The sequence below is a fragment of the Orbicella faveolata genome, unplaced genomic scaffold, assembly GCF_042242905.1.
Source record: "Orbicella faveolata isolate gen_17 unplaced genomic scaffold, um_ofav_v1 contig_1, whole genome shotgun sequence".
Lineage (NCBI taxonomy): Eukaryota > Metazoa > Cnidaria > Anthozoa > Scleractinia > Merulinidae > Orbicella > Orbicella faveolata.
Window position 1 is genome coordinate 32,390,190 of NW_028301536.1, and position 26,557 is coordinate 32,416,746.

The following is a 26,557-nucleotide window of genomic DNA, read 5'->3' on the forward strand; positions in this document are numbered from 1 at the left end:
CACATATTCAGACAGATAGACAGACAGACACACGCAATTATACATAGTCCGGCAGTCTGTCAGTCAATCAGTAATTCACTTATAGTTCGTTTCAGTCAGTCAGTCAGTCAGTTAGTTATCGATCGTTCGGTTGAGCGATCAGTCAGCCCGGCAGTCAGTCGATCAATCGATCGGTCAGTAGGAAGACCAATCAGTCAGTCAGTCAGTCAGTCAGTCAGTCAGTCAGTCAGTCAGTCAGTCAGTCAGTCAGTCAGTCAGTAAGTCACCTTATAAGTCATGTTTACATCTGCTAAATGTCGCAGCTAAGAGGAGTTGCTTTTCAACTGAATAAAAACGCCGTATTGACTGACCTTCCATTGGCGTAGTATCATGCACAGCGCCCTGAACTCTTGGTATCCCAGTGCTCCAGTTTTGTCGATCTTTAAACAGTCATTAAGTCTGTTCATTTTTGTTATCATTGATCTTCAGTGTTACCTTCACAAGAACTTTCTGTTTTTGTTAGCATTGAAATAAGTCGCGTGCGACAAGCTACCAATGGAACTGATTTACTTCAGCACGGGAACAGACTATGACATTGATTGACACAATTAACCTCAAGAAATTCCCTTGAAACTTCAGAGCGTTATCTTTTTCAAGCAAAAGCACGACGATGCGCGCACTTTCACAAAGCGCAAGAGCACCTTACATGCGGAACCTTCTGAAAACTACTCATGACAGGTTTGAGTGTCTTTGTTGGTTGGTTGGTTCGTCCATTCAGCGGTGAAGCCAGCTTTTTAAAGAATTGTGGGCTTGCAAGGCGGCGCACATCCAGGATGGTCTGGGAGAGGGCATGTTCCCTTTGAGAATTGTTTTACCTTCACTTTCTGGTGATTTTATGAGTATTCGGATAGCGTGACTCAAAATGTGACTAGGACACAGTGGATCGATGTACAAACTTGGTGCATAACATTTGTGTGGTTGCCGGTCACTTGGAAGACTCTCAAGTTCTCACTTGCTTGATGAACCTTGATATTATCGCCACAGCATATTTGTGGTTTTCTCTTACAAATTTCAAAAATATCAGAGGAATGATAACACTTGTAAGCAGGGGCGTGCAAGCTTATAGATTAGCTTTATGTGTGCCATTTCTTCATTTTGCATTTTCTTTTTACTTTCAGTATTTATTTAAAAACATTTATTACATTTTTAATAAAATCCTTAACAAAAGGATACATCAAACATGGCGATCATACTCCTGTTGAAATTAAGGAAAACAAGAGTCACAGTCAAGTTTACTATAATATATATAGCATGGTTTGTGATATTGGTCAGGTGGATTTACCCTAAAAGGCATTTTTCTGTTCACGCCTAAGCAAATCGCGCTTGCAATTATTCTCCACAAGGAGACTGGTGATGTGATGATAGTGATGATGATGAGGAGGAGGATAACGACGATGACGATTACGATGACGGTGATGGTGATGATGGTGGTGGTGGTGGTGGTGATGATGAACTGATCTACCAAGTACTGGCCAGTGTGTGTTCGCGCTCAATATAAGCTGATTACAGTGAAATCTCACCTACAAGCTTCCAGACTAAACGAGGTAGAATTAACCACTGAAATGCAAGGTGAAACAAGAGACGGTGAGTATGAAAAACATAGAAAACAGTGGCCCGGTTTGCATTATCAGGCTTTTAGCCTGTTATAGCCCATCACCATTATCGAGTGGAGCTCTGATGTGTTTATTCGAAATATTTGTTTCTTTCAGTTTAAGTGGCATGTCAGAGAACTAGCTAGTTTTAGTCAAGCGCATTGACGACTATAAACATTCAACAACACATGTTTTTAATTCTAATTTTCAGCCAAAGAACATTTGAATAGCTTCAATACTTACAATTGGCAAACTCCAGGCTCAAGATTTCCTGTAGTTCATATTGATCAATTTCTCCATCCTGTAAATTGAAGTGACCAGTCAGTTGCAAGATGGAGGAAGCCAAGAGGTGTTTTATCGTCGAGTAGGAAAGTGAGCGAATGCTAATAAAGTTGGAACGTCCTAGGAAAGCATCGTTACTTTGAAAAAATGCCTACTGTATGAAAATGCGTAAACAGAGAAACCCAGAGCGGGGGTTACTGCCGAAAGTAACATACATAAGTCAGAAACGTAATATTGCACGGCAAAAGGGCTGGATGTCTTCCTCGCCATATTTCCCGATATATTTCCTTAGGTTATTTTTTGCCATCTCTGGAAACAAAGACAAACGCCTTCACAAACCTCTCCTGAAAATTTCTGAAATGTTTTCCAAAACTGCTCGTCGATGTCCACGGCCTCCTCTGACAAAACTAAAGGCTTAAAGGAAGAAATAAAAAAAATCAGTTATGATCAATTTTAGGACGAAAGAAGGCAACATACAGCAGTGACACAATCAGCTTATTTTGCTAGCTGAAAGAAAAAGAAACAAACACTTATAAAATGCAGAGGATTAAACTAACCTATGAACGTCGTTCGATTATTTGCAACTGTGATGCAAAGCAAGCATTGAGGACCCTGGATGAAGGGTGGCGGGATTAATCCCATTCCCCAGCCCCAAATTGTGATCAAATCCCCTTTCCCAGGCTGTTTGGGTGAATATTTAACGGAATACAGGATATTTGGGGGGGGGGGGGGGGGGGAAGAGGAATGAATGGGACATGGGATATTATTATATCGAGTAGGAAATCGTTAATTTTTGACGGGATGTGGGACACTCAGACCCGCCTTAGTGGCGCCTTTTCTCAACTTTGCACGACATTTTCCTGGATGGCCTTCGTCCTTAACTGTATTCGTTTATTAACCCATAACCATTTAAACTCGACAAACCTTTGGTACAGTCACTATTTTTGTTTCCACGTCAATTTCACTGCAAAACGAGAGGAGGAGAAAGATGGAGAACTGTTCACTACAAAACCATGCGTTTTTGAAGCAATGTTGACAGGATTTTGAAACACTTGAAGACACAAATGTATCGCACAGGACATGCCCGCTCCCTTTGAGAGCTAGCCCCATGTAATCCCGACTTGCAGGGGAGCTATGTTAGAACACATGAAACAATCTTGTGCCGTATTCGCGTAGGAAATGGCCTGTCAATAACACGAAATATGACAAGGGAAATTCAATAAAACTGCAAAAAAGGAGAATTTTATTCAACTGTGTAGAAACCTTTCTTTAGTTATATCCGATCGTTATTGGTTCAAAGTATGTATTACGTAGAATTATTATGTGGCTGGTGTTAGAAGCCGATATAAAGCGTGTTTTGATTGGCTATTTTTAAGGCACTAAAAGCCATTCAAAGCTGTGCATACAACATTTTTTTCTTGAAATTCTGACTCTTCATGGTTCATTTCTTACTACCTTTATGTAGCTGCTGCTAGTTCAATAAACGCAACGGTTTTCACATCGCTTGCTCTCTTTTCTTAGTAGGGCATTAGCAATTCCTCGTAATGTCCGTGGGACAATCCCCGTCGGATTCTTAGAAACAACGTTGGTGAACTTTAAATGAATAAATATGGTGAATTTTAAGCTCGGTAATGAAATGTGAAAAGTGAACTGATCAACATGACACGATAACTTCGACAGTGCTGATCCTAGCAGTGGGCAGGACGCCTGTCACATATGAACTCAATTAAATGACCGTGCTCTCCATGAGTTCTCGTAGCTCAGTGGATAGAGTGCCCACCCGGTATTCTGGAGGTCACGGGTTCAATTCCTGTCGGGGACTCTTGTCGGGGATTCTTTGTCCCACGCTCGTGTCATGTTGATCAGTTCACTTTTCACGTTGATGAACTTTGTTTCGTCGTCTTAAGATGAAAACACTACAGAAAAATTCAGTTTCGATTTCCACTTCGATTCTAAGCAAAATAAAAGCATTTTTAGACGGAATTTCCTTTATATTATTTCCCTAATAATGTTGAGGGGTTTGGAAAAAAGATTGAAAAGAAATCCATTGATGTGAGAAAAATTTTAAAGGTGCGTTTATAAATTTAACTACTTCCACCTCAATTATCTTCGGCAAAACAATTGCTATATAGTAAACTGCTAGCAAACTTGAACGGTCGGTCTTTTCCCTTACACTCGGCCTACATCGCAAAACCTTAGTTTGAGGTTTTCCTGCAAAGATCTCGCTCTCGATTAACAACTACTTAATATCTCACGCTTCTGTCAAATTGCTTTGATCATGTTTAATTTTAAATAAATACGTTACTGAGCTACGCATATGACAACTACATCGGGAAAATATTGGAACTCATAACTAAAATTTCTCAGCACAGGGAATATAGGTTAGTCAAAAAAACAAACAAACAAACAAACAAACAGACAAAAATCACGATTACTAACCGTGCTTCATGCGGTTTCTCCGAGCATATGCTTAAAAGGAACTCAGCTTCTTGTCGTGGGTGAAACGTGGATGGGACTAAGACGTACTCTCCTGGTGGCAGTGAGTATCTAGAGCTGATCTCTCTTAGCTTAGTAAAGGAGTTTGTCATGGCTGTTGCCTTGGTAGCCTCGAAAAACCGCCTGTCAAAACGCTCCTTGGAGTTGCGCAAGTCTTCCGGTACCTAGCATTAACGAAGAAATTAAACCACATTAACTGGCAAAAAAATCGCACTGAAAAATTCAGTTTGGTTGTTTAGTCTCAACATTGCTCGGGGAGTGGGAGGAGAGGGAAACTGCTGGACTGAAAAATAGTCTGCAAAAAACAATAGGCTATTTCCGAATAATCTTTTGCTTCTTTCTCAAAGCGAGTCTTGGTGCTCATCCTTTCATATGAAAATAAGATTTCATTTGCATGCAAATTAAACGCATTTTCACATGAATGGTTGTGCACCAAGCCTCGCTTTGATAGAGGGGCGTAGGGCAACTCAAAAATGAGCTGTTCCCATAAGCCTTCTGGGAGCACTAGGTCATGACCATCTTGGAAAAGAGTGGAACAAGCATGTCCCAAGGATGTGGCTAAATGGGCAAGCTCGGTACCAATCTCCCTGTGGCTCAGTGAGAAGTGTGAGGAATGTGACGGGTTGCATTTCCGTCGGGGAGTCAGAACTTTTCCTTTGTCTCATAATAACAATAACAATAACAACAACAATAACAACAACAACAATAACAACAACAACAACAATAACAATAACACTAACAATAACAACAACAACAATAACAATAACTAATAATAATAATCACTTTAGTTAAGTGTCGATGTATTTAGCACTGATGTGCTAATTGGGGACACTGTAAATAAATAAACAAATATTTCAAATATAACACTAGACGTTACATTGTAACGTCTCACGCTTACAAGTAACAAACTGAACACAGTTACTTAATTAATAAACTTAAAAGTCCTCTGGAAAAATATCCGCGAAATGCTCGTTTTACATCTACAGAGCACAGTTGCTTTCACTAAGCAACAGTTTCATAGTCACCTTATAGATAGCGAACCCAATAGAAGGTCGACTTTCGTTAGCTGGTGTTCTCTTTCGATCAATGCGCATGAGTGAAACTACAATTGAACAGCGATCTTCGTCATCGTCCTCATCGGGGTCTTGTAACTGAATCCTGTTAAACATAACAAAACTTCATAATTACGGAAGGCTAAATCCAGCCAACTACTACCTGCTGCCGATCAAAACCTAAAGTACAGTTTTAATTTGTGCTGTTCCTCAAAGGCACTTTTTGGTTTTCTCTTCCAGAGTCTATCTGACGATGGAAGACCATGGAAGAATTGCTGGTTCGTACGTCAGGTATGTTACACATTGGCACATTCCCGTCAAAAAGATACGCCTTCGCAAGCTATAGCGAAGCACACTAATTTTACAACTGGAAACTGATCGCGTACTTGCATTGGAGTTGCAGATGTATTTGGCTTAGAAATTTCTCTAGTTATGACAACTTTCGAAGAATTCAAAACAATTGGTAATGACTCTAACATTGATGATTTTCTTAACTGCGCTCTTTTTCTAATAGCGTGTTATAATTTTTGTCATTTTTGCTTTTGTTAAACAAAGTTCAAACCCTGAGGTTTAACAACCACCGGATCATGTTTTCACGGGGACATGTATTTCTCTCAATACCTTATTTGAGGATTGATGTGGTAAGTATCAATAAAGTTCCTGCAGCCACCAGCTGTAGCATCAGCCTGCCACCGGCCTTTCACTCGTCTTATTTTCCATGATTTTTTCTCGTTCTTTTCCAAAACACTGTCTGGGGTAAGCATGCATATGTCTATTCGTGTGAAATTCACCTGGAAATCCTCCACTGTCATCCTATGAATAGACAATTACTGATATAAAAGATTGAAATCCGCATCTTTCATATCTAAATAATTTTAAAACACAAACAGGTAGTCTGTATGAAAAGGACAATGCTGTTTGCTATTTTCAAATATCTCTTTGATAATCAATCTTTTAAAATATGCAAAATCAGTCATGTGTTGACGTCAAATTTGATGAAAAAAGATATCTCAGCCAATTTGTATCCCCGGCACTGATCGAGATATTTGCAAACGGTAAAATGCGTTTTTATTCTTTCCCGGAATCCTATATGATACACCTAAAAAACCCATGGGTGAAAAATTTGATCATAGTAGCACTTTAACAGTTTATTTGAAGCTAAGCTCCAAGTTGTGGAGGCTTCACCTCAATATCAGGCCGACAACTCTGAACCCAGTCAACTAAAACACTTCTACAGGTCAGAAAATTGCACTCACCAAAATTCTCCGTCATCGAGAAACACAAGGTTTAGTCTTTTTCTTTCCTCTGATGATAATTGATACCACTCTTCAGACCTGGGATGTGCACGTTAGAAAAGTTCGAGATGAAACAAGAATGGCTGAAGCCACTTTATGTATTATATTAAAATGCTACCGACTAGCTAGTTAAGGCTAGCTGAATTGAATTTAGTCTTGCTGAATATTCCAAATGAAGGCTAATGGTAGCCGTTTCTAGAAGCACATCAGTTTTCTTCTTAATAAAACTGGGTAAGAACTACTATAAAAAGTTAAAGACTAATAGCCATCTATACTCAGACACAGTTGCAGTTTAGCCGTAACAATTCTTTTGTGACGAAAAGATTACAATTCAAGCCAGTGCGATTCGTAATTATTGGTAAATCCAAACGCAAGCAAAAGCAGAGCACTGCAGGATTGCAAGTTCATCGTATTGCCGGCAGGTTTCCTTTTATCACCCTGCGGCTTTTAGAGAACAACTTCGGCATTGGTCAATATTAATGTTTAGCCCTAAAATGAGTTTCTTTCTCCAAGTTTATATTACAAGCTAAAGGGAGATTCGACTGCGTTGGCCCTTCCTCGTTTGTTCTGAAAATTAATTAAAAGTGATTGTCACCCGTCACTCCAAGCTCCCACCCATTCTGAGCTATCGCCATGAGGATTGCGGAGACGAATTAGCTTCAGTCCGCGCAAAGTAGATAAATTAACCTGTGAATGGCAAAAGGCATATGTGAGAGGGAGGAAATAGAATTGACCGTAAAGAGGAAAGTAGGCAACTAAAAAACAAGTGCATTTCAGTCAGTCCAGTTTAACTGCGACGGTCAGTTTTGTTTTTGTAAACTCACTCAGCCTATTCAGTGTGTAATCAACAAAGAGGATCTGCATGCAACATGATGGTAACCAAGTTAAGCAGCAAGCTACACTTTAAAGAATTGCATTGAGACCTGTGAGAAACGCCTGCATTGTGAGCAATTATTTCCATGACGCGTTAGTGAGGAGTTACCTTGGCAAAGCCTGTTATCGAATACGCATGTCCCGTTATAAGTCCATTTGGTAATCTTTCCGAAATGGTTTGTGCACTCGTCTACAGTAAATAGACAAAAACGAGAAAATCAATTAAAAATCATCATGGATTAACAGTCAATTATTACATTAGCTGGATTTAAATCGCAGGGTAAGGGTGAAAAGCGGATTCATGGCATGCCGTCCTCAAATATCACTTGCATGCAGTTAAATTTCCAGTTAAGTGGTTCCTCTCTGGAAACTGTATTTTTCCCTCCTCTATTTTAACAGCTTTTTTTGACTGTGACATTGTTTTTATTCGTTTCCAATTGCTCCAAGAGGCAATGGGGGGAAGGGAGGGCTTGGTCATTCTATCTTTTCACGAAGAAACGCCAGTAAAAAAGTCCAACGATCTGTCGGTTTGTATTTTATTCAATGACCCAACGAACTTATTCTTTGCACGCCTACATCCTTTGGGTAAAATTCTTTTACCTCTACTGAGGCACCCATCAGCGAGTTCCGCTCGTGCGCCTTTTGTAGAACTTTATTCACATCTAGTGAGCCCTCAGGTAAAGACGTTTGTAAGTTGATCGTCTCGATAAGGCCTCCAGTGAAATCTTGTAGAGCTTCACTTATTCGTCCTAAGCCCATGGCCTCGTAGGATCCACAAACTCTGCAATAACAAAAGACTCAGTCTAATCTAACACTCACTCAAGGAAACTCATATTAGAACTGAAACGTGATTTGAGGATAAGAGACCTATGAGTTTCCTATAGTATCCGCGATAATCTATGCGTCTGTTGGGCTTTTCAATGATCCAAGAAAAGCGTGTTGAACGCTATAAACAATGCAAAAAAGAACAAACACTACAAAACAAAACAAAACAACAACAACAACAACAACAACAACAAATGATGGAAAATGAAAGTGACCGGGCACACATAACGTTTCCCACAGTATTGACTCAATGTAGATTTAGTTTGTATTTATTTCTATTTCATTGCATTGTTTTCAAGAATACAAAGACCTGGCATTTTCGAAAGGTTCCGAGGTTCTTTAGGGATCAGAGGTAATTGCTAGTAGCAGGCTTTGTAGAAGTTCACAGAGCATGCGCAGGTCTATCAATACCTTGATTTTATCTTGAAGAACAGTTTCAAAATAGACGGGATACAAACGGCCAGTTTTAAAAAGAGCGACGTCACGGTGTGAGCGTCTTTTCTATCTTTGTAAACTACAATCATTGGAACATTTTAACCTGAAACTCTAAAAGACTTCGAAGGTTTCTCAATACTTAACTTACTTTGCATAAGCCTTCTCTAACAACGGGATCCAGAATTCCTCCGCCTCAACTGAACAAGCGTAATACAGCTTACCATTGTGAGTGGGAAGGAAATCATCAATAATAACCTCCACCCATTCACCGAACCGCCAAAAGTTAAATCTGAACATTCCGCAGTAAGTGGGTTCATCGAATCTTTGATCGGGGGGACACACTGCGTCGAACAACTCCTCGGTGTCTGTCAAAGATGCCAACGCAGCCACAAACCAACAGTTCTGCAATCGTCCTTGAGCAATGTCTGTCCGTCTGACTCTTGTGGTGAAGAACTTGGGTGTTTTGCAGATGTCCTGGAAGTTAAAGGAGCAACGTCACGATTTGCGCATCTTGAAAAGTTTAACCTAAATTTTTCAAGTTCGTCGTTTGTAATCCGTGTCAATCTTCTCCATCGTTAACTAGTCTTGTCCCTTTATGGTTTATTTAGCCTCTTTTCTAGCTTAGTAAACTACTATTTTCAGGTTTCCTTGAACTGAAAAGTAGTTTTGCACCAGGCGAAAACAACTCAAAATCGCCGCGACTTAGCTCCTTTAAGTCAGACTTGACCTTTAACTACCGAAGAGTGGAAAACATCTGATATTAGAGAGCATAAGTATTGATTACGACAGCCTCGTCAAATACAACGTCCATTAAAAACTAGTAAAAGTTGACAATACAGCTGCCCCCCCTGTAAAAAACATTTTGAAGGTCCAAATTGTGTGTCAGATTTGTTTATTTGTGTCTCGATGTTATTCTCATTTTCATGTGTAGTATTTTTACATAAACTGACTAATTTTCATATATTAGCATGCTTAATATTCAAAATAGAAGGGTTACAACATTTTTTCATAAGCCTATAAAAAATGCTTAAAATGAAATTAACTTTTTCGCTCACGATTATGCAGATCTTTTCAGATTGTTAATCAGTGCTAAACTATCCTTCAGCTGAACTGAACAGGTAACAATAGTATTCATTTCCAAATAGACGCCAAAGCAAAAATAGCTAACGTCATTTGTGTAAAGTAAGCAGAATTCATCTCTTTGAGCAAGGAGAAATATAAAATAATTAAACACTTGTTAACTTAAACGCGTATTACAACAACAACAACAACAACAACAACAACAACAACAACAACAACAACAACAACCACCTTTATTTGTACTCTTTCTCACGCGTACTAATTGCAGAAAATATAGATAATAAAATTAGAGTACTGTCTGCCTGGAATAACCATAGGGGCTAGCGGAGCCAGGCAGCCTGTTGACATCAGCGTTAAATGAAAATAAATTACAGGTCAGCAAGATGCACAAGGACTTCCTCCTAGAGTTGTAACTCCCATAAGCCCAGTATTGGCATTTCTAAACGATCAACAGTAACAAGAAATGGAACATGAACTTCTTGTCACTCCTTTGTCGGTGATGGAAATCGTACTCTCACTCTGCCCAACCAATGAAAGGAATCTTGGTTCCGTTCGCGGCTGTGAGATCAAGTCCAACATTAATTAGTTCTGAAATGTCTTTCACTGCTGTTCCTGGAAGCGTTTCCTTTAGCATTGCCTGCGTCATTATTGACACCTGAGCCCCAGTGTCCTAAAGAGCTGATACTTCGGAATCGTTCAAGAGAAACTTAACGGGGCTCTTTCTTCCAACAAGGTTAGTAATCTTAGCATGTTGCGTTGGTGTCAGGTGGCTCACAAATTTCGTCTCAGCGGATTTGGGATTCTCCCTTTGAGTTAGCACCTTTATAGCCTGGCATATATTCTAGTGGTTCGGCCATTGTTCCTTTTGGCATCTCCGAGAACAGCACCATACCACCTGGCATTGGGAACAGCGCTGATATGGGACTTGCATTTCTACACTGCCACAGCAGTTACATTGGTGGGACGTATGTGAAGCGTCGGCTACTACTGGTCCCGCACAAGCAGCCGGTTTCCGTTTAACGGCCGCTGTCCAGACAACTCACCATAACGGCAACCAACGGCATAGCCACTTCCACATTTGAAGCAATGATTACACCACTGTTCTCCCTTTGCAAGGCACTTTGAACATTTGGGTGGGCGCGGTGTCGCCTCGCATCTTCCTTGTCCTCTTCCGCTGCTCCATCTGTTTCTCTCCCTTGTTCGGGCTGGGGGGTTGTCCCAGACCTAGCCTTAACCTCAGTCTTAAGTGCTTCAACTGCAGCCTTGAGTTCTTGAAGTTCTGATTTAATACTGTTAGTTGACTTGGGGTCATCTTTTGGGGGCGGTACTTTACCAGGAGGTACTTTAGTTGGTCCTGGTGATTCCTGACCGATCTGGGACACTGTAGGTGATTTGCCTTTCGATTGGTTTCTCAGTTTCTTTATCCTTTCTTCCTCGGCTGAGACTACGAGGTTGAGCTCATGAATTAGTTCTTCATCCTCAACTACTGGATTGTTTAAGAATGGGCGGAGCTTAGTTCTAATGCTGTCATCCTGGAGGCCAGTCTCAACGGTTCTGCGAAAGAGCTGCTGGACGTGACCAGTATCATACTTCAGTGGGTCTTCCCCTTCCTGGCTTGCAAAGAGTATCTTCTGTCTCAAGTCGAGGGCTCGCATTACGAATGCTTGAGGTGTTTCTTTCCCATCTTGACAGATGGATGCTGAACTCTGGTACAATTCTGCAGTACTCTTAACCCCATAATGACTACGAAGAATCTTCTTCAGGCAGTCAAGTGACAGATCCTTAAAGGATTCCAGATAACTTCTTAAAACTAACCCAGGACTGATGGCGCGAATCACTCCAACCACAATCTCATGCTCGTTGTACTTTTGTTCAACACCCGTTTCAATTTGTTTCCGTAGTGAACTGTAATTCAATTTATCAGCTTGGTCTGGATCCACAATCTGGCCAGTAATCTTAAATTGACGTCGAAGTACACTCGTGGATTCAATAAGAGAATGCAAAGGGGATGTTATGCCATCACCTGACTGTGAATTTAACTCCTGCTTGACCTTAGCACAATCTACTTTACTCTCCGATTCCGTGGTTTTCTGTTTGTGAAGAAGCTTAACTTCTTCGATTTCTTTCTTTTAAAAAAATAAACTCACTCTTATATTCTTTAACATCTTCGAGTGGCGGTGGAGTGCATCCAATATCTCAACGATAGCTTGGAGAAAAGTCACTTTTTCCTCTTACTCCACACCTGTTAACTCTTTCTCGATAACATTAGCGATTTTATTGATGATCGGAACCTTCGTTTTGTCCTTCAATTCCCCTTCATTTATCTTCAAATGCTTTGCAACCAGCTTGGTATTTTCTACGGTCGCTTTGCACAGTTCCGTGTGGATTCTTAATTGAAGCTCCTCCGCCATTTCTTACTCGAACTTTTATCATGACACTTTACTCGACGATACAGCTTCTTAGTTTCTTACCCCGTCTATTTGGTTGCATCACCATCACCAGAACAGTCCACTGGTCGTGCGGCCATATTTGCATCACTCGATGATATCGGCTGGTATTTGGACGTGTAAAGAACGGCGTTCTTTCCTTCTATCGGCTGAACTGCCCGGTCAGAAATACCAATTTTGTTACTCGCTCGCCGATAGAGCTTCAAAGCAGGATCTCGACCGTGACTCGAGTGGGAAACAGCGAACTAATCCACAAAGACAGTCGACACTTTCGACCATGTGCTTTCTTCTTTATTACACTTATACCGCAAGGGCTTATGCGAGTTACAACCCTAGGAGAATTATGGGTCACGACCCTCACAAATGCACTCAAAAAAAGAGAGGAAAAGAAGAGAGAGACAGAAAAAAAAACTACGCTATTAGGGAAGTCTGAAATAATTAAATTTGTATATGAGTATAAAATATTAATATATATAAGAGAAGCGGACAGTTAATTGCTAATTCTGAAATAAAAACATACCTTTGGTCTCTTCCATTGCAGGTTTACAGATGGCTTCGTCTTGGTGGAGAGGCTGCGGAAATTTGGCGGGAACTCTCTGTCTTCATACAACTCTCCACTCCTTTGTAGCTGTCTCTGAAGAGATAGGTACTTCTCTCGCGGTAACGCGCGCTTAAGGGACATCGATTATAAAGTGCTGCAACTACTAAGCACCTGATATTGAAATTTGGAAAAAGAAAGCAAAATTAGTCTACAGATGCTGACAAAGGGCATTTTATGTCCTACAACGTAGGACATACCTTCTGTATGCAAGACCGTTACAGTTCAGGAAGATATTGAAAAAGACAAAGAAGTAAAAACCACAGCGTTTTTTTCCAGAAGGAGTTTTAGTGAGCAGGATTTAACCAGTACAAACATGGATTCCCACTCCCTAGCAGATTTCAAACAGAGCAGTTTGGAGCTAAAACGTCAGTAGAAACGTTGCACCGATGCCGCGCAAGAAATCGACAGAAACACTTCTCCTAGTCTCTCAGACACAATCAAACCAAGTCTGTTTCACGGATAAGAAACAGAAAACTTTGAACGTTGGTTTGCGAAATGTAAACTACACCTGGAGCGCCGTCGAATTCGACTCACAAGTGAAACAGCACTTGTTGAACTAGCCCTGCACTTAGCGGCGCCTGCTGAATCACTTTTCCGCTCGCTCTCCGACAGTGATAAAGAGTATTTTGATTCCCTGAGCGATGTCCTACGGGAACGATTTTCATCTAAAGATCGCGATTGGCGCACGCGTCAAGTCCTCTCTTCAAGGAAAAGAAGACCAAGCGAGCTCTTGGACAAATACATTGAAGGGCTAGACCTGCAGAACGGCTCTGACTGTCTTGAATTATCGGAAGACGAAAAGGTCTGGTTTTTCACTCAAGTTGTACGCCCTGATACACAGCGAGATGTACTGATGCGCAAACCCCGAACATTCAGAGGCAGAAAACTCTGCTTGGTTAACTCAGACAGTTCAGCAGTCCCCACAAAACACCAAGGGAAATGACGCCCTTTCCCGCATGCAACAGCGACTTGACACTCTTGTCTCCAGTCTAGAAACTAACGAGAAACTAAAGGAGGCTACTATCTCCGCTTACCAGTACTCGCCCCAGATTTCCATGGAAGAGAAACTCACTAATCTTGAGAAAAAAGTCGTGACTCTCTTTACTGGTACACACCTTCACGACACTGCCATCGCAGCCTATCAACCCACATCACGAGATAACTACACTCGTGACAGCACAAAAGATGACGCAATTAACCGCTTGCGAGAAGAAAACCGCCAATTAAAGGCCGGTCAGAGAGATCAACCCCAACGAGGAAGGAGCAGTGATAGCTATGTCAGGCTAATTTCCTGAAAGTTCTAGATCAGCACAACGAAGTCACTCCTTCTCTCAATAATGGAGAACCAGCACCAATTTCCCCTCAGCCTGCGTAGCTTGGCGGTTTAAGCAATTTGAGCGTGAGCACGAGCACGAGGCGGCAAAGCCGCGAAAACGAGCTCCCCCAGGCTCCTCGCGGCTTCGCCGCTTGTTTTCGCTTAAACCGCCAGGCTACACCGGCCAAAGATCACCAAGATAGCTCGTACTATGAGTTAGTGTGAAGTAATGTCAAGAATAAAGAAGGTTTGTTGAGCTCCAAAGAAGTCTCCTGGTTTTCTGCTGTGTCGTCGCTGTAGTAGAGCATAGAAACAAGTTCCCTGTGCCTCTGGCATCACATAACGAGTGCCGGCTGTCAAGCCAGTGGCTCAACCGAGTTATTCCCCATTCTGCAACGTTCCGCAACGAAGATCACTATCATGCCAAACAATTTATCCGTTCACCCGTCAAGTGTTTTAGCTATTAACCGAGATATTTGCCAAACTCCCAAGCTAAGCACAGGCAATCACACGACTAGCGAACCATAAAACTTAACGTTACAATAATAAGATAATTTCAGTCAATACTTGGAGTAAGTGGGACATGTTATCGGACAGAAGGGCCTATTGGCGGCGAGCGGCCTTAAACATTGTTACGGAGATTTCATTGCTGGCAAACTGCCAACAGCCTGAGAATAATAGAGACGTTCGCGCCAAAAATGTTACTAAGTACAGATTTTTTTTAAAACTTGCGATGTAGTAAGGCAAAGATATGCGATCACTTTTGCCAAAAAGTAAAAAAAACAAAAACAAAAACAAAAAAAAACATGGGGTGTCACCGCGTTCGTTTTCGAAATAAGGCGCATTGAAGACCATGCGTGTTTTTAGAAGCTTTTGTTATTTAAGAAGATCTCAGCGTACGACTATCAGGAATGTTACTAAAACTAGTAACGGGGAACGGGTAACAGGGAACGGGGAACGGGAGTCTGGGAACGAGTGTACAGCGGTAACCCGCGTGAAAATTGAACATGGCGGACAAAAGAAAAGAAAACAGAACAATTTGGGGAAATGTGAGGAAGTGTTACGATTGTAAACGTGAGTTTCTACCGGCTGTGCCACCAGATCATGGCCCAGTACGTTCTTGTTAGAGCAGAGTCCGATTGGTACTGGGATAAACAAAGCATGAACTGGCGCCTGGGGTGAAAATTGAATCGGTATTATCCTGTATTATCATAAGCTACGTCCGCCAATCGGTCAGGCCACACTCTTTTTTACATAGAATTTCAAGCCTTCATAGTCTACTCATGTCTTCTCACTTTGTGCGCGAGCTGTCATATCAATATTTAAAAATAGCAACACGCAATATGATATCGAGGACAAGTGACATAACACATGAGCATCATTGAACGTGGGTCGTCCGCTGTCTTCGCATTCGGAAGCTAGAAAGGCGGCCTTTCGGAGATCGGCAAGTCAACTGGCAAATCAGGTGAGCAGCAGATAAATAACCTGTGGCCTGGCCGCTTTGTTAAAGACAAAATATATGAAGAAACGAGCAAGGAATATTCCACAATAATGCTAATGTTGGTGAAAGATGACCGCGGAAAAGCGACTGCGTGACACTCGGTATGTTTTTAGATGACACGTCACGCAGCAGACGGAAAACAGTTTATTCTCCGTCTGCGTTTTGTACCCAGTCTGCAGTCTGCATTTTGTACCTAGTCTGCATTTTGTACCCGGTCTGCAGTCTGCATTTTGTACTGACCGATTGGGGTAGCATGTGATAATACCGATTCGATTTTCTCCCCAGGCGCTATTTCATGCTTTGTTTATCTCAGTACCATATTGGACTCTGAGGTACAGCCGGTAGAAACTAAAGTTTACAACCGTAACACTTCCTAACATTTCCCCAAATTGTTCCCTTTTCTTTCCTTTGTCCGCCATGTTGAATTCTTAGGCGGGTTCCCAGACTCCCGTTCCCGGTTTCCCGTTTCCCGTTTCCCGTTTCCTGTTCCCCGTTCCCCGTTCTCCGTTACCAGTTTTAGTAACATCCGACTATCAGGGATAAAAGAAGCTACATTAGTGAAATTTAGATCAGGTTAACGTACTCAGTTCAAGACAACTAAGTATACTAAGTAAAACCTTGAAGCTGATGTCGTTCCTTGAGGTGGAATAGGCCTTGAAAAAGAATACCTATTAACCTTGCCCGTCCACATTCGAATATTAGGGACCTTAAGATACGAGGACGGGAAGGCCAGGACGGGAGCCGCAGTGGACGCGGGAAACTTTCGCGGGTCCCGTCGTGTCGCCAAAGACAAAATGCTTAAGATGTGTATTTTCGTAAAGGACAGCGACTATGATAATTTGAGCTTCGCAAAAGCTTTTCGTAAAAGCAATGACATCCTTTAGACTAAAGAGATGATAGAAATCTTGTCCTATTAAGCTTAAACGATGGTGAACAGTCGATGCTGAATTTACTCTTCTTTATAAGCGACGCAAACATCTCTATCAGTTTTTATTTGTAATAAAGAAACCGGAATCTCCGTACGAAATATTAAACGAACAATCTAATCGACCTGCTTCAGATGGCTTTTTACCACCGAGCATTTGAGAATCCTGTCGAAGGAGAATCCTGACATAGGGCGAATATTTCAATTTCCATCTGTAACTGTAACAAGCATTATAAAAATAAAACAAATATTACATCAAGTTCCGGGTAGTTAAAAAAAACACAACAACAACTAAAGATCACTTTGAAAATGTGAATTTTATTTGCTCGACAGATGCTTTCATGGCAATCATTCTTGCAACGTGTTATCGACCTCGAGACTATACTTACACTGCTGTTTTCTCAATGCATACAGTTTGTATTTCGTTTTGAGCTTGCACACTCGTGACCGCGACCGAACAGTGACTGAAACACAAACGAACAGAAAAGGAATATTTTTATTCACATTTTTTTTTTGTATTTCAACGTTGTATTTCTACACTAGAATCACGAAAAATGTGCACCTAATAAACATTCTCACCAATATAACTGAAAATAATGTCCATTGGAACATTAGCCAGGGCAAAACAAGGGCAAAATAGTCTCTCACGTTTTCCATACGACGGCTAGTCGAGCGAAATGGCGTCCTCGACGAGACGACGACGGCAGAGAGATGAATCGAGAATTCTCGTGCGCATGCCCGTTTGAGTAAATTTACTTCTGTCCTAGCTCGTCCCGTCCTCGTATCTTAAGGTCCCTATTTTCCCTTGAACGAGGCAACAACGGCTAATTTGCAAGCAAACAAAAGAACACTAAAATGGCGGCCATTTTGGAATAAGGTGTATGTATGTGTCATGAATAATTGTAACCAAACGTGCGCTGACTCATGTGCCAAACACGGCACGAAAAATCGCCTTTACCGCGCGTCAAATGTGTTGTTAAAGGTTTTGTAAAGGTCGCCTTTGCACGCTTTTGACGATCTGTGACGCGAATCAAAGATCATCTGTGAATAAACCTTTACCACCAAATCAAAGGCGTGAAAGGCCGTTTTTACTCACCTTTGAACGCCTGTGTTTTTAGGGTTAAAGGTGATCCTTTGATACGCCTTTGCGCACTGTCAAAGGCGGGTCAAAAGTGTAATCAAATTTGTCTGCGATTCGAGTCAAAGGTTTGCTAAAGACGTGGTCGAAGATGCCTGTGACGCAGGCCAAAGGTTTGTCAAAGGTACTCTGCGCGTTCCGCGCTCGCGCGTCTCGCCCGAACTTCTCGCTCGCGCTCCTCTTTCGCGCTGCGCGACCGTTGATCACGTTTCGCGCGATCCACATCGTATACGCTTTTTTCTGCTTGCTACACTAGCTTTGTAGCTCCGCATACGAAAGATGCAATTAGATCCGTACTCTTGATTTATGTCTGACAAGTTTTGAAGAATATATCAGCTTTAATAAGGTTATTTTGTACCAAACTATTGACAAATGTTAACGGAAAAGCGGCCCGGAAAGATCATTGCGCCTAATTTTAAGAAAATAAATATGTTCAATTTCATCTCAGTTTCAATTTTTTTCCCCGTTTTTATCAAGAGTAAATACCTTCAAGTACCTTACATAAATGTTTTGGGCTTCAGGTTTCAAAAAGCCACGTTACAGGCTTGGTTTCAAACTACACGTAATGAGACTGATCATAAGGAAAACATTGTTCTGTCTATCGTGAAAACAACAGTCAACAAATCTTCCATGGTACAAAGTGCATTTATCTAACATTGAAGTACTATGGCTAAATTCTCAGTTCCTTAAATTTACTAGACCAGGCTAGACAATAGGGAAGACAACCGCAAAATTTCGGGAAAGATATAGCAAACTTCGCACAAAAGTCAACTAGTGTATAAGCGTCCTTTCCAGATGGCACATACAGTCCGTTGCATGGAACTCCTTATGTTTTGGCAGTTCTCCTTTTCTGCTTCTTGCACTTGCTCATTCTTGCATTATAAGTGGAATGGAACACAGTGTTTTCCACTTCTTTCTCATCAAAGTGGTTAAACTGCCTTGTTGGGGGTCAATGCCAACTAAATACCCATGATTTCTAGGGAAGACACATTTTGACAAAGTCTAAGGCGTTGACGAAATTAATCAATGTATCTTCACTGGATAAGTCCATCCTGTCGACCACTGCTTGTCCGCATTTGTCTAAACAGAAGCAAACAGACAAAAACGTTGGAAATGAATATCAAGGGTGAATCTTGGCATTCTATTCCTTAAAGTTTGCCTATAGTTTTTGCTAATATCACATTAATAAAACGTGACCAATCAGATCATTACTCCTCCTCCGAATAGCTTGTGCTTCTGTCAATAGTAGCCTTTTTTTTGTATTTCTCTCCACTCTACTCAGAGATTTGGTGACACAGGTATGTCATTAAGAGCCAGTTTAACAAGCTAATTTCACCAGCTGAACAAGGGTTATCCCCAGCTAGAATTTCATAAGAGAACAAAGACTTGGGGTCATTTTAAAAGTGCACAGCTTGGCACAAATAAACAAAAAGCCTAGAGCCAGTTTACCAGTCCATCTGTCTGCCTGTCTCTTAAAGACATCTTACAGACCTCTTACAACAAAGATCTTTTATGGTTGCAGAATAGCAATCTAAAAATCAACAAATCTGACATAAACTATGACAAGAAATGAGGAATACACACACCTTTGGGAATATTGCTGTTCCTGTGTAATTTCCACAGATCTCTTCATGTTCAGTAGTGTAATCTTTTTCCTTATTTTCATTGTAGATCATATGTGAAAAGGAGCATATAAACATATCAAAATAATTGCACATTTGATTAGTAAACAGTTAGCAACTACTTGTACACTTTTTTCCACTGAAAAAAATTCCTGAAATTAAATGATTTAACATGAGACATGTCTGCATGGAATCGCATGGCTCATTCATTGAAACAAAAATCCAGTCCAAGATGATGAATACAACCACTATGATTCCCAGTGCAGCCGCATCTCATAGAGAGAAATGGCTATTATCCAGTCAAATTTGCCAACAAAATTTTCAATTGAGTAAAAGCAAATAAATGTCTTTGTCAATTTACTTTTACTAAGTTATTATCAAATCCTCTACGCCCTAAATTCTCTACTGATCCCATCAATAGTTATGAATTAACCATATTATTAATTTTGCTTGGAAAAATTTGGTTTGGAAACCTGATGGCCAAACCAAAACAGTCAATATTGCAGACAACGACTCAAAATTTAGATTCAAAACTCAGCTTTTACCAGTCAAAAACCAACATTTCCTGAGACTGGTTTGCAACATTCTGCAACTTTGATTCATTTACCAAACAGATTCCCACCCCTTGCATGTTTTCAATAACATTTTAATTACTTAATTTTCATCCAGGTGAGCCAGTTGATATATTTGTCCCTTAAGAAAGACAACATTTCCTCACTTGCCCTTAAATGAACCAAAAAGAAACAACTTTTTTTTTCACAGAGTGAGACTGTAATAAAAATGATCAATTAAAATAATATTAATAAGCTATAGCCAGGTTTTCAAAATCTATTTATATCCTTTCTTTGCTGGAAAAAGATATTAAAAGTTGTGGCTGAAGAAATTATAAGATGGTCTATGCTACAAAATATAGAAATAACAAATGAATATTCCAGCCTTTTACTTACCAAAATGTTCTGATGTTTGCACACTTTGGAGCATTGCATGATTTAACTGCATCTGAGTTGACTATGAACTACAGAGTTGTATATTGTATCCTCTCCCAGAATTTATTGTTAATTTCTTCAGTTCTTCTAGAGTGGCTAGCTGAAGGATAAAAACAACATTCATTAGCAAATTTCCACTAGTCACATATTTATTGGCATTTAGTTGTCTACTGCTCAAAAGACCAAGACATGAAACTCTAAAACTACTGGTATTGTCCAGAGAGGTCACATAATAATATTATTATGGGGTCAGCTTTTTAATTTGCAACTAATGGCAAGTTTGATTTTTTATCAAACATTGTAACAATTTAACCTACTAAAGATAAGCTGGATTACGTGTACTAAAGGCATCAGTGGTCGAGTGTCGATCGATACCCTTGATCGATCCTCTAAATTGACACTCTATCAACACCCGATCGATATTCAATCAACACTCCATCGACACCTCGGTTGACACTCAATCTACATATCTATTACTCAGTTTTGCAAATATCACAGGGTAGGTGCGTTTGATCACCTGGTATGACACCATTCTTAGCCCTGGAGACAGTTCAAAATGTCAAATGCCTGGTAGGTTCGGGGTGGGGGGGGGGGGGTGGTTGGGCAGGAGATAGTGGAGTTCCAAATGATTGATCCATAAGCCTGATACAAAAAATATCAACACATATTTTTACTCCACAACATTTTGACCACTGTGATGATGCATATCATTGTCGATAAGAGTACAGACCACACTAAACCACATGCAATTTGTTAAATTCAACCCAGTGAAGTCATTTATCAACATTAATGAACAAATATATACAGGCAAAAACTAACGATAGATAAATCCGACGTTTCGGCGACATCTTGGCGCCATTGCCAAGGGAAACTAATTAAATATGCGATTTCAAGAGTAACTAAGAGTTCAGAGTTTCTAATTTGCATAAGATAGACAAAGACTTTAGCGCGAACTAAGTCTGATTGTACATTTAAACACGGTCGTAATTGTTTAATGAGTAACATCTCATTAATGAGACAATCAAACTTGTTGTGGCATTTTTTCAACACGCTAAAACAATTGCGAAGGTCATCCGGAATCCTGCCTGCGTGTCTACTATCATAGTGGTTGCGTACTGACGAGGTCTTGCTTCTATGTCCATCAACGCGTACGAACAGATGGCCACGGGTGTAACCGACATAACCAGCATCGCACTGGTCACACTTGAAGTTGTGTATAACTTCAAGTGTGACCAGTGCGATGCTGGTTATGTCGGTTACACCCGTGGCCATCTGTTCGTACGCGTTGATGGACATAGAAGCAAGACCTCGTCAGTACGCAACCACTATGATAGTAGACACGCAGGCAGGATTCCAGATGACCTTCGCAATTGTTTTAGCGTGTTGAAAAAATGCCACAACAAGTTTGATTGTCTCATTAATGAGATGTTACTCATTAAACAATTACGACCGTGTTTAAATGTACAATCAGACTCAGTTCGCGCTAAAGTCTTTGTCTAACTTATGCAAATTAGAAACTCTGAACTCTTAGTTACTCTTGAAATCGCATATTTAATTAGTTTCCCTTGACAATGGCGCCAAGATGTCGCCGAAACGTCGGATTTATCTATCGTTAGTTTTTGCTTGTATATGTTTATCTAAATCATTGTTGATTAATGAACAAATATCATCATAATTTCAACTGTGGCAACAAACAGAGCTTTTTTTCAATAGAATGGTAACTAGAGACAAAAGCAGAAACTTATCCATAGATTAAATTTTCAGAGTCAACAACTCTTTTAATGGTATAATGAATATGATAATTAAGTCAGGTCGTGATGGACTGTCATGCATGGCTGACTGAGTTTTTCCTTCAATACAAATTTCCTTTATATTGACATGAGCTTTCTTTCAAGGGAATTGTTTAAGCTCAGAAATTACCAGAGGCATTATGCACAACAATTTATACGTAAATAGAGTTAAGTTTAAGCTTAATTCTTAAGTTACGTTTATTTCAAGCACTGATCATGCTAAAATCTATGCTATGACAGACACTTCAATTTAATGCACAAGACTTGACTGAGTGAGAAAAAAAAATTATCTTTGTCAACTTTTGTAAATAAGTATATGTGAATTGAAAATAAAGTTTGGTCTTTCTTAACGAAGAGCTTTGCCGATCAACTGTGATTCAGTCAAGTGCAATTAATCTTCGACCAAATTGTTTTCACTGCCGAGGATCTGTCTTGCCATAAATATACGCAATTCACAGCTCTTTATGTAGCCATTGCTGCGTTTAATTTACTTTTTAAACTCCGTTATTCTCTGAACATTGAAAAAAAATGAACGAAATTCAAAGACTTACCTTTTCCTGGTCCAAAACACAACGAAAATTTCACCAAAGCCGCCATAATGAAGCCAAATGAAGAAAAATGTCTGCTTTCCTCACAGCCGACTTCGTTGACCTTTATTCCCTTTATTCTGATTGGCCAGAAAATGCGGGAAGCTGCTGGCAGCCGCGTTTTCCTGCTGTTTTCGAGTTGTTTCGTTGTGCCACCTCCAGGTCAAGTGAAAACTTTTTTATTAAAAAAATACACATTGGCAAGAAAGCAAGCTTTCATTTAATCATTAAAACAGAAAAAAATACAAAAACGCAGGCTATTAGGGCGTTAAAAGAGGAGTCGCAGGATATGGCCATATTTGACCTCGCCTTTGACATGACATGACGTAGGATCAAAGTTGTACAAAGCCATGGCGCCTTTGAACGCCTTTGACATAAGAGATCAAATGCATGCAAAGCCGTGGTGTCTTTGAACGCCTTTAACGTGCGTCAAAACTTAAGTCAAAGTTATTGACATGTTTGGCCTCACCTTTAACAGGGATCAAATGTATAGCAAATCCATAAGATATTTGATTCCTCCTTTGATGTGGGTCAAAGGTGGAGTCAAAGTTAACATCACATTTGCCCTCTTCTTTGTCATGGATCAAATGTATCGGCAAAGCCATGACAGTTTTGACATGCATTTGACGCACGTCAAAGTTTGGATCAAAGCTATGATCATATTTGACCTCGACTTTGATCAGGATCAAATTTAGAGTAAATCTAATTTTTCGTGCCGTGAAACTACTTCTGGTCCAGAATAATCCCAAGCCACGAAAACCATAGTTTTGCTCGAACATTAAGTATCCGAGCATATTTTCTTGCCAAATGGAAGATTTTGTTTATATATCAATAAGCAAATTATATCTGTTCCAATCGGTGTACCTTTGACGTGCAGGGGCTCAATATAAATCCCACAAACAAAGCCTTCTTCTAGAGTGGCAGAAATTATGAAATCTTTCCCATTGCTCAAGATCTGTGCTTAATCAGATTTCTTTCACAGTCATGTAAAATGTCATGTACACATCCCTTACTTCTCGCTACAGTGAATGTCAAGTCAGTATTTTAGTCAGCCTTAAATTTCATTTTTTGCCGTGGTGAATGCAGTGAATAGTCTCTGCAATATGAATATTAAATAAATATCATTCACAACTATATCCATCCATTACAGGAACGACTGGAAACAACACAATAATATTCCCTCAAAGTATAATACTGTACAAAGAAGCGATTGTTAAAAAAATTAAACCGGTAAACAGTACGGCATGTCACTAAACGCCACATGTTTTTCTACACCAAGTCCGCTAAATTTTCCAAAACAACAATTGCAAATACACAAGTACAATCGGATGCAAATTTCTAACTCAAATTAAATATCCAATATCTGATAGTAAGTACATGTACTTACTTACTTTTACCATCGCTATACCGTATAACTCTATAATCTTATCAGAGCTACTCACTGGCTTAACCCTGTCCACATCTGTGTCAGCAATGCTGAAGTATCATTCCGTGCTCAACTGTTTGCGTAAAACTGTCGAGTTCCTTAGAAAATAAATTCTATTGCTTTTATGCTTTTCTAAGCAGCCAAGCACCCTATAAGTGAACCGGATTAAATCGGTTGGAATATTTGCATCTTAAGTTATTTACTTTACCTGAATTACGCACACCTACATTTGCATCAGGAAAAAACGGAAAAAGTGTGTGATCGTTTACTTACTGAATTGCTTATGTAAGACTAAAGAGAATAAGTCGATTACGCATCTTGCACGCCTTCGCTGTACAAAGATTTTCCTCTCAACATTTTGTGAGCAGCCTTCATGTATAAATTCAACGGAAGGTTTGGCGAAAGATGTGCGTATAGTAATTAGTGTTAGTAATAACAGTGCGATTTAATTCCTCAAACCACTCAACTTGTTTGCATAAAGCTACGCGTTGTGCTACGTGTTGTTGTTGAGGCAATTAAACAAGACATTTCATTGTTTTGAATCAGCGGCGTGGACGTATTTAATATTTGTGTAAGTAATTGCTTTTGACAGGATCACGTTAGGAAACTTAATAGATAGAGTCAGGTTGTGATCCTTCTGGCAAAAAAAAAAAAAAAAAAAAAAAATTCGCGGCTTGAATGCACCGTTCTGTTGCGACACTTTAGCCAAATCAACCAGGGAAAGAACTGAATTCGTTTTCGATGTTGTGCCGTATCTGAGACAGATGGTTCATCCGCGCACGCGATAGTTTTAGCTCAAGTATGCCAAGTTCATGCCTGCAACACAAGACTGACTCCTTAGAGTATATATTTCAGAAATAATTATGAACTTACTTGCATACAGCCTGATTTTAGGACGGTCCAAGGTCATTCACTCTCTCAATATCCCGCAGTTTCAGTTGCACGGATATCTGTATCCATTTCTGATTGGCTAGTTTCTTACACGCTTTGTGATAGGATAGATTCTCGCGAAATCGATCACGCAACTATCACGCAATACTGAAATTAAATTTGTTCTCGGGTTTCGCGAGTATGTACATTTGTAACATCAATTTTTTTTTTTTTGAGCTGGAAATAAGGTATCTACGATTACTTTTCATTGCTTCACACGTGTTTTTGAAGGGCACTTTATGCTCTTCTGTTAGGAGGAATTTTAAGTAGAGTGGAGTATTGCAAATTTTATAGAGGTCATAGGTCTGCAGACCTCACTGTTGTCTGCATGGCCCTTCGCAGAGTTTGACACCCCGGTTGAAATCTCTGTAATTTGCATTGTGCTTTTACTATGGTTAGGCTCATTTCTATTGCAAGATTTGTTTGAAGATCTACAAGTATTAGTTTTCAAGGGGCAAAGTTTGAAATATTCCGTGAACATCATGAGTTGCTTACTTGCATTCTATTGAGACGCCGAGCCCGGCAATTTGATCGGAATTATTTGCACAATATGTTGCTTTTTTAGTGTCTCTTATCACGGATATCATATTTATCTTTGTTCGGCTTTCTTCAGAGACTGCCGTATCTTGGTTTCGAGAAAGCCATACGTTTGTATAGACACGTTCTTCTTCTGGTTCTTATGTTTCTCGCATCAATTTGATCGAACTTATGTCTCTTAGCCTGCGTTTCAGCCGGACGTGTCACAAAATCCCCAGCGGTTTAGACTGTCTGCGACACAGGCTAATGTCTCTCGGACCTCTCGATCTCGATGTTAGATCAGTGTTAGCATTGGGTGATCTATTTCTCAAGGTTATGAACCCTAGTCTCTTGGCGCGTTAGCCGAAGCTAGCCAATCTGAAATGGATACACATATCCGTGCAAAACTGCAGTGGCATTGCTCGAAATAAACGGCACGCAATGTACGCAGGAGCGATGACGTTTCTTTTTGCTGGCACTTGCAAAATTGGGATATATTTATAAGGGGTATTTGTAAACGGAATTTGCGTTCATTCATCAATAGGGATGTGAGAACAATTGTCACAAGTTAAAAACACACCGCTGCACATTGTTTACCAACACTCATTCCAAACAGTGAAACGTCACCTAACCTTAATGATAGTCAGCAGCGACAGTATAGACGAATCCACACGATAACAAGACGCAGGATTCATTTTCACATCATTAGCTAGTAGAATTAATAAAGGAATGTAAAAACGATACACACACATTTGTGAGAACCAAAACCTTGCATAATAACTCATTTGCCACGAGCGCATTACT

At 40.2% G+C, this 26,557-nt stretch overlaps 1 protein-coding gene and 1 pseudogene across 1 annotated transcript; one reads left to right on the plus strand and one right to left on the minus strand.

Annotated features, from left to right (window-relative positions):
• Nucleotides 1-1,139: 1,139 nt before the first annotated feature.
• On the minus strand, nt 1,140-25,265 carry LOC110047126 (calpain-9-like). Its single transcript, XM_089272941.1, has 16 exons — nt 25,181-25,265; nt 24,269-24,456; nt 12,937-13,128; nt 9,038-9,363; nt 8,230-8,410; nt 7,739-7,819; nt 7,352-7,443; nt 6,718-6,795; nt 6,083-6,274; nt 5,435-5,567; nt 4,353-4,573; nt 2,838-2,877; nt 2,253-2,327; nt 1,875-1,932; nt 1,560-1,596; nt 1,140-1,234 (listed from the first exon to the last, which is right to left on the minus strand). The coding sequence occupies exons 3-16, from the start codon at nt 13,096-13,098 to the stop codon at nt 1,198-1,200; spliced, it is 1,713 nt and encodes a 570-aa protein (XP_089129067.1). The 5' UTR covers nt 13,099-13,128; nt 24,269-24,456; nt 25,181-25,265; the 3' UTR covers nt 1,140-1,197.
• LOC149118792 (uncharacterized) lies at nt 13,331-14,573 on the plus strand (annotated as a pseudogene).
• Nucleotides 25,266-26,557: the final 1,292 nt, after the last annotated feature.

Bases quoted from the DNA above. Each gene is read 5' to 3' on its own strand.
- LOC110047126 (XM_089272941.1), bottom strand. From the start codon at position 13,098: ATGTCCCTTAAGCGCGCGTTACCGCGAGAGAAGTACCTATCTCTTCAG. The intron at 6,275-6,717 runs GTGAGTGCAATT...GTCTATTCATAG, and splicing joins CTCGATGACGGAGAATTTTG to GATGACAGTGGAGGATTTCC. The intron at 1,235-1,559 runs GTGAGATTTCAC...TAATTTCAACAG, and splicing joins TTTAGTCTGGAAGCTTGTAG to GAGTATGATCGCCATGTTTG.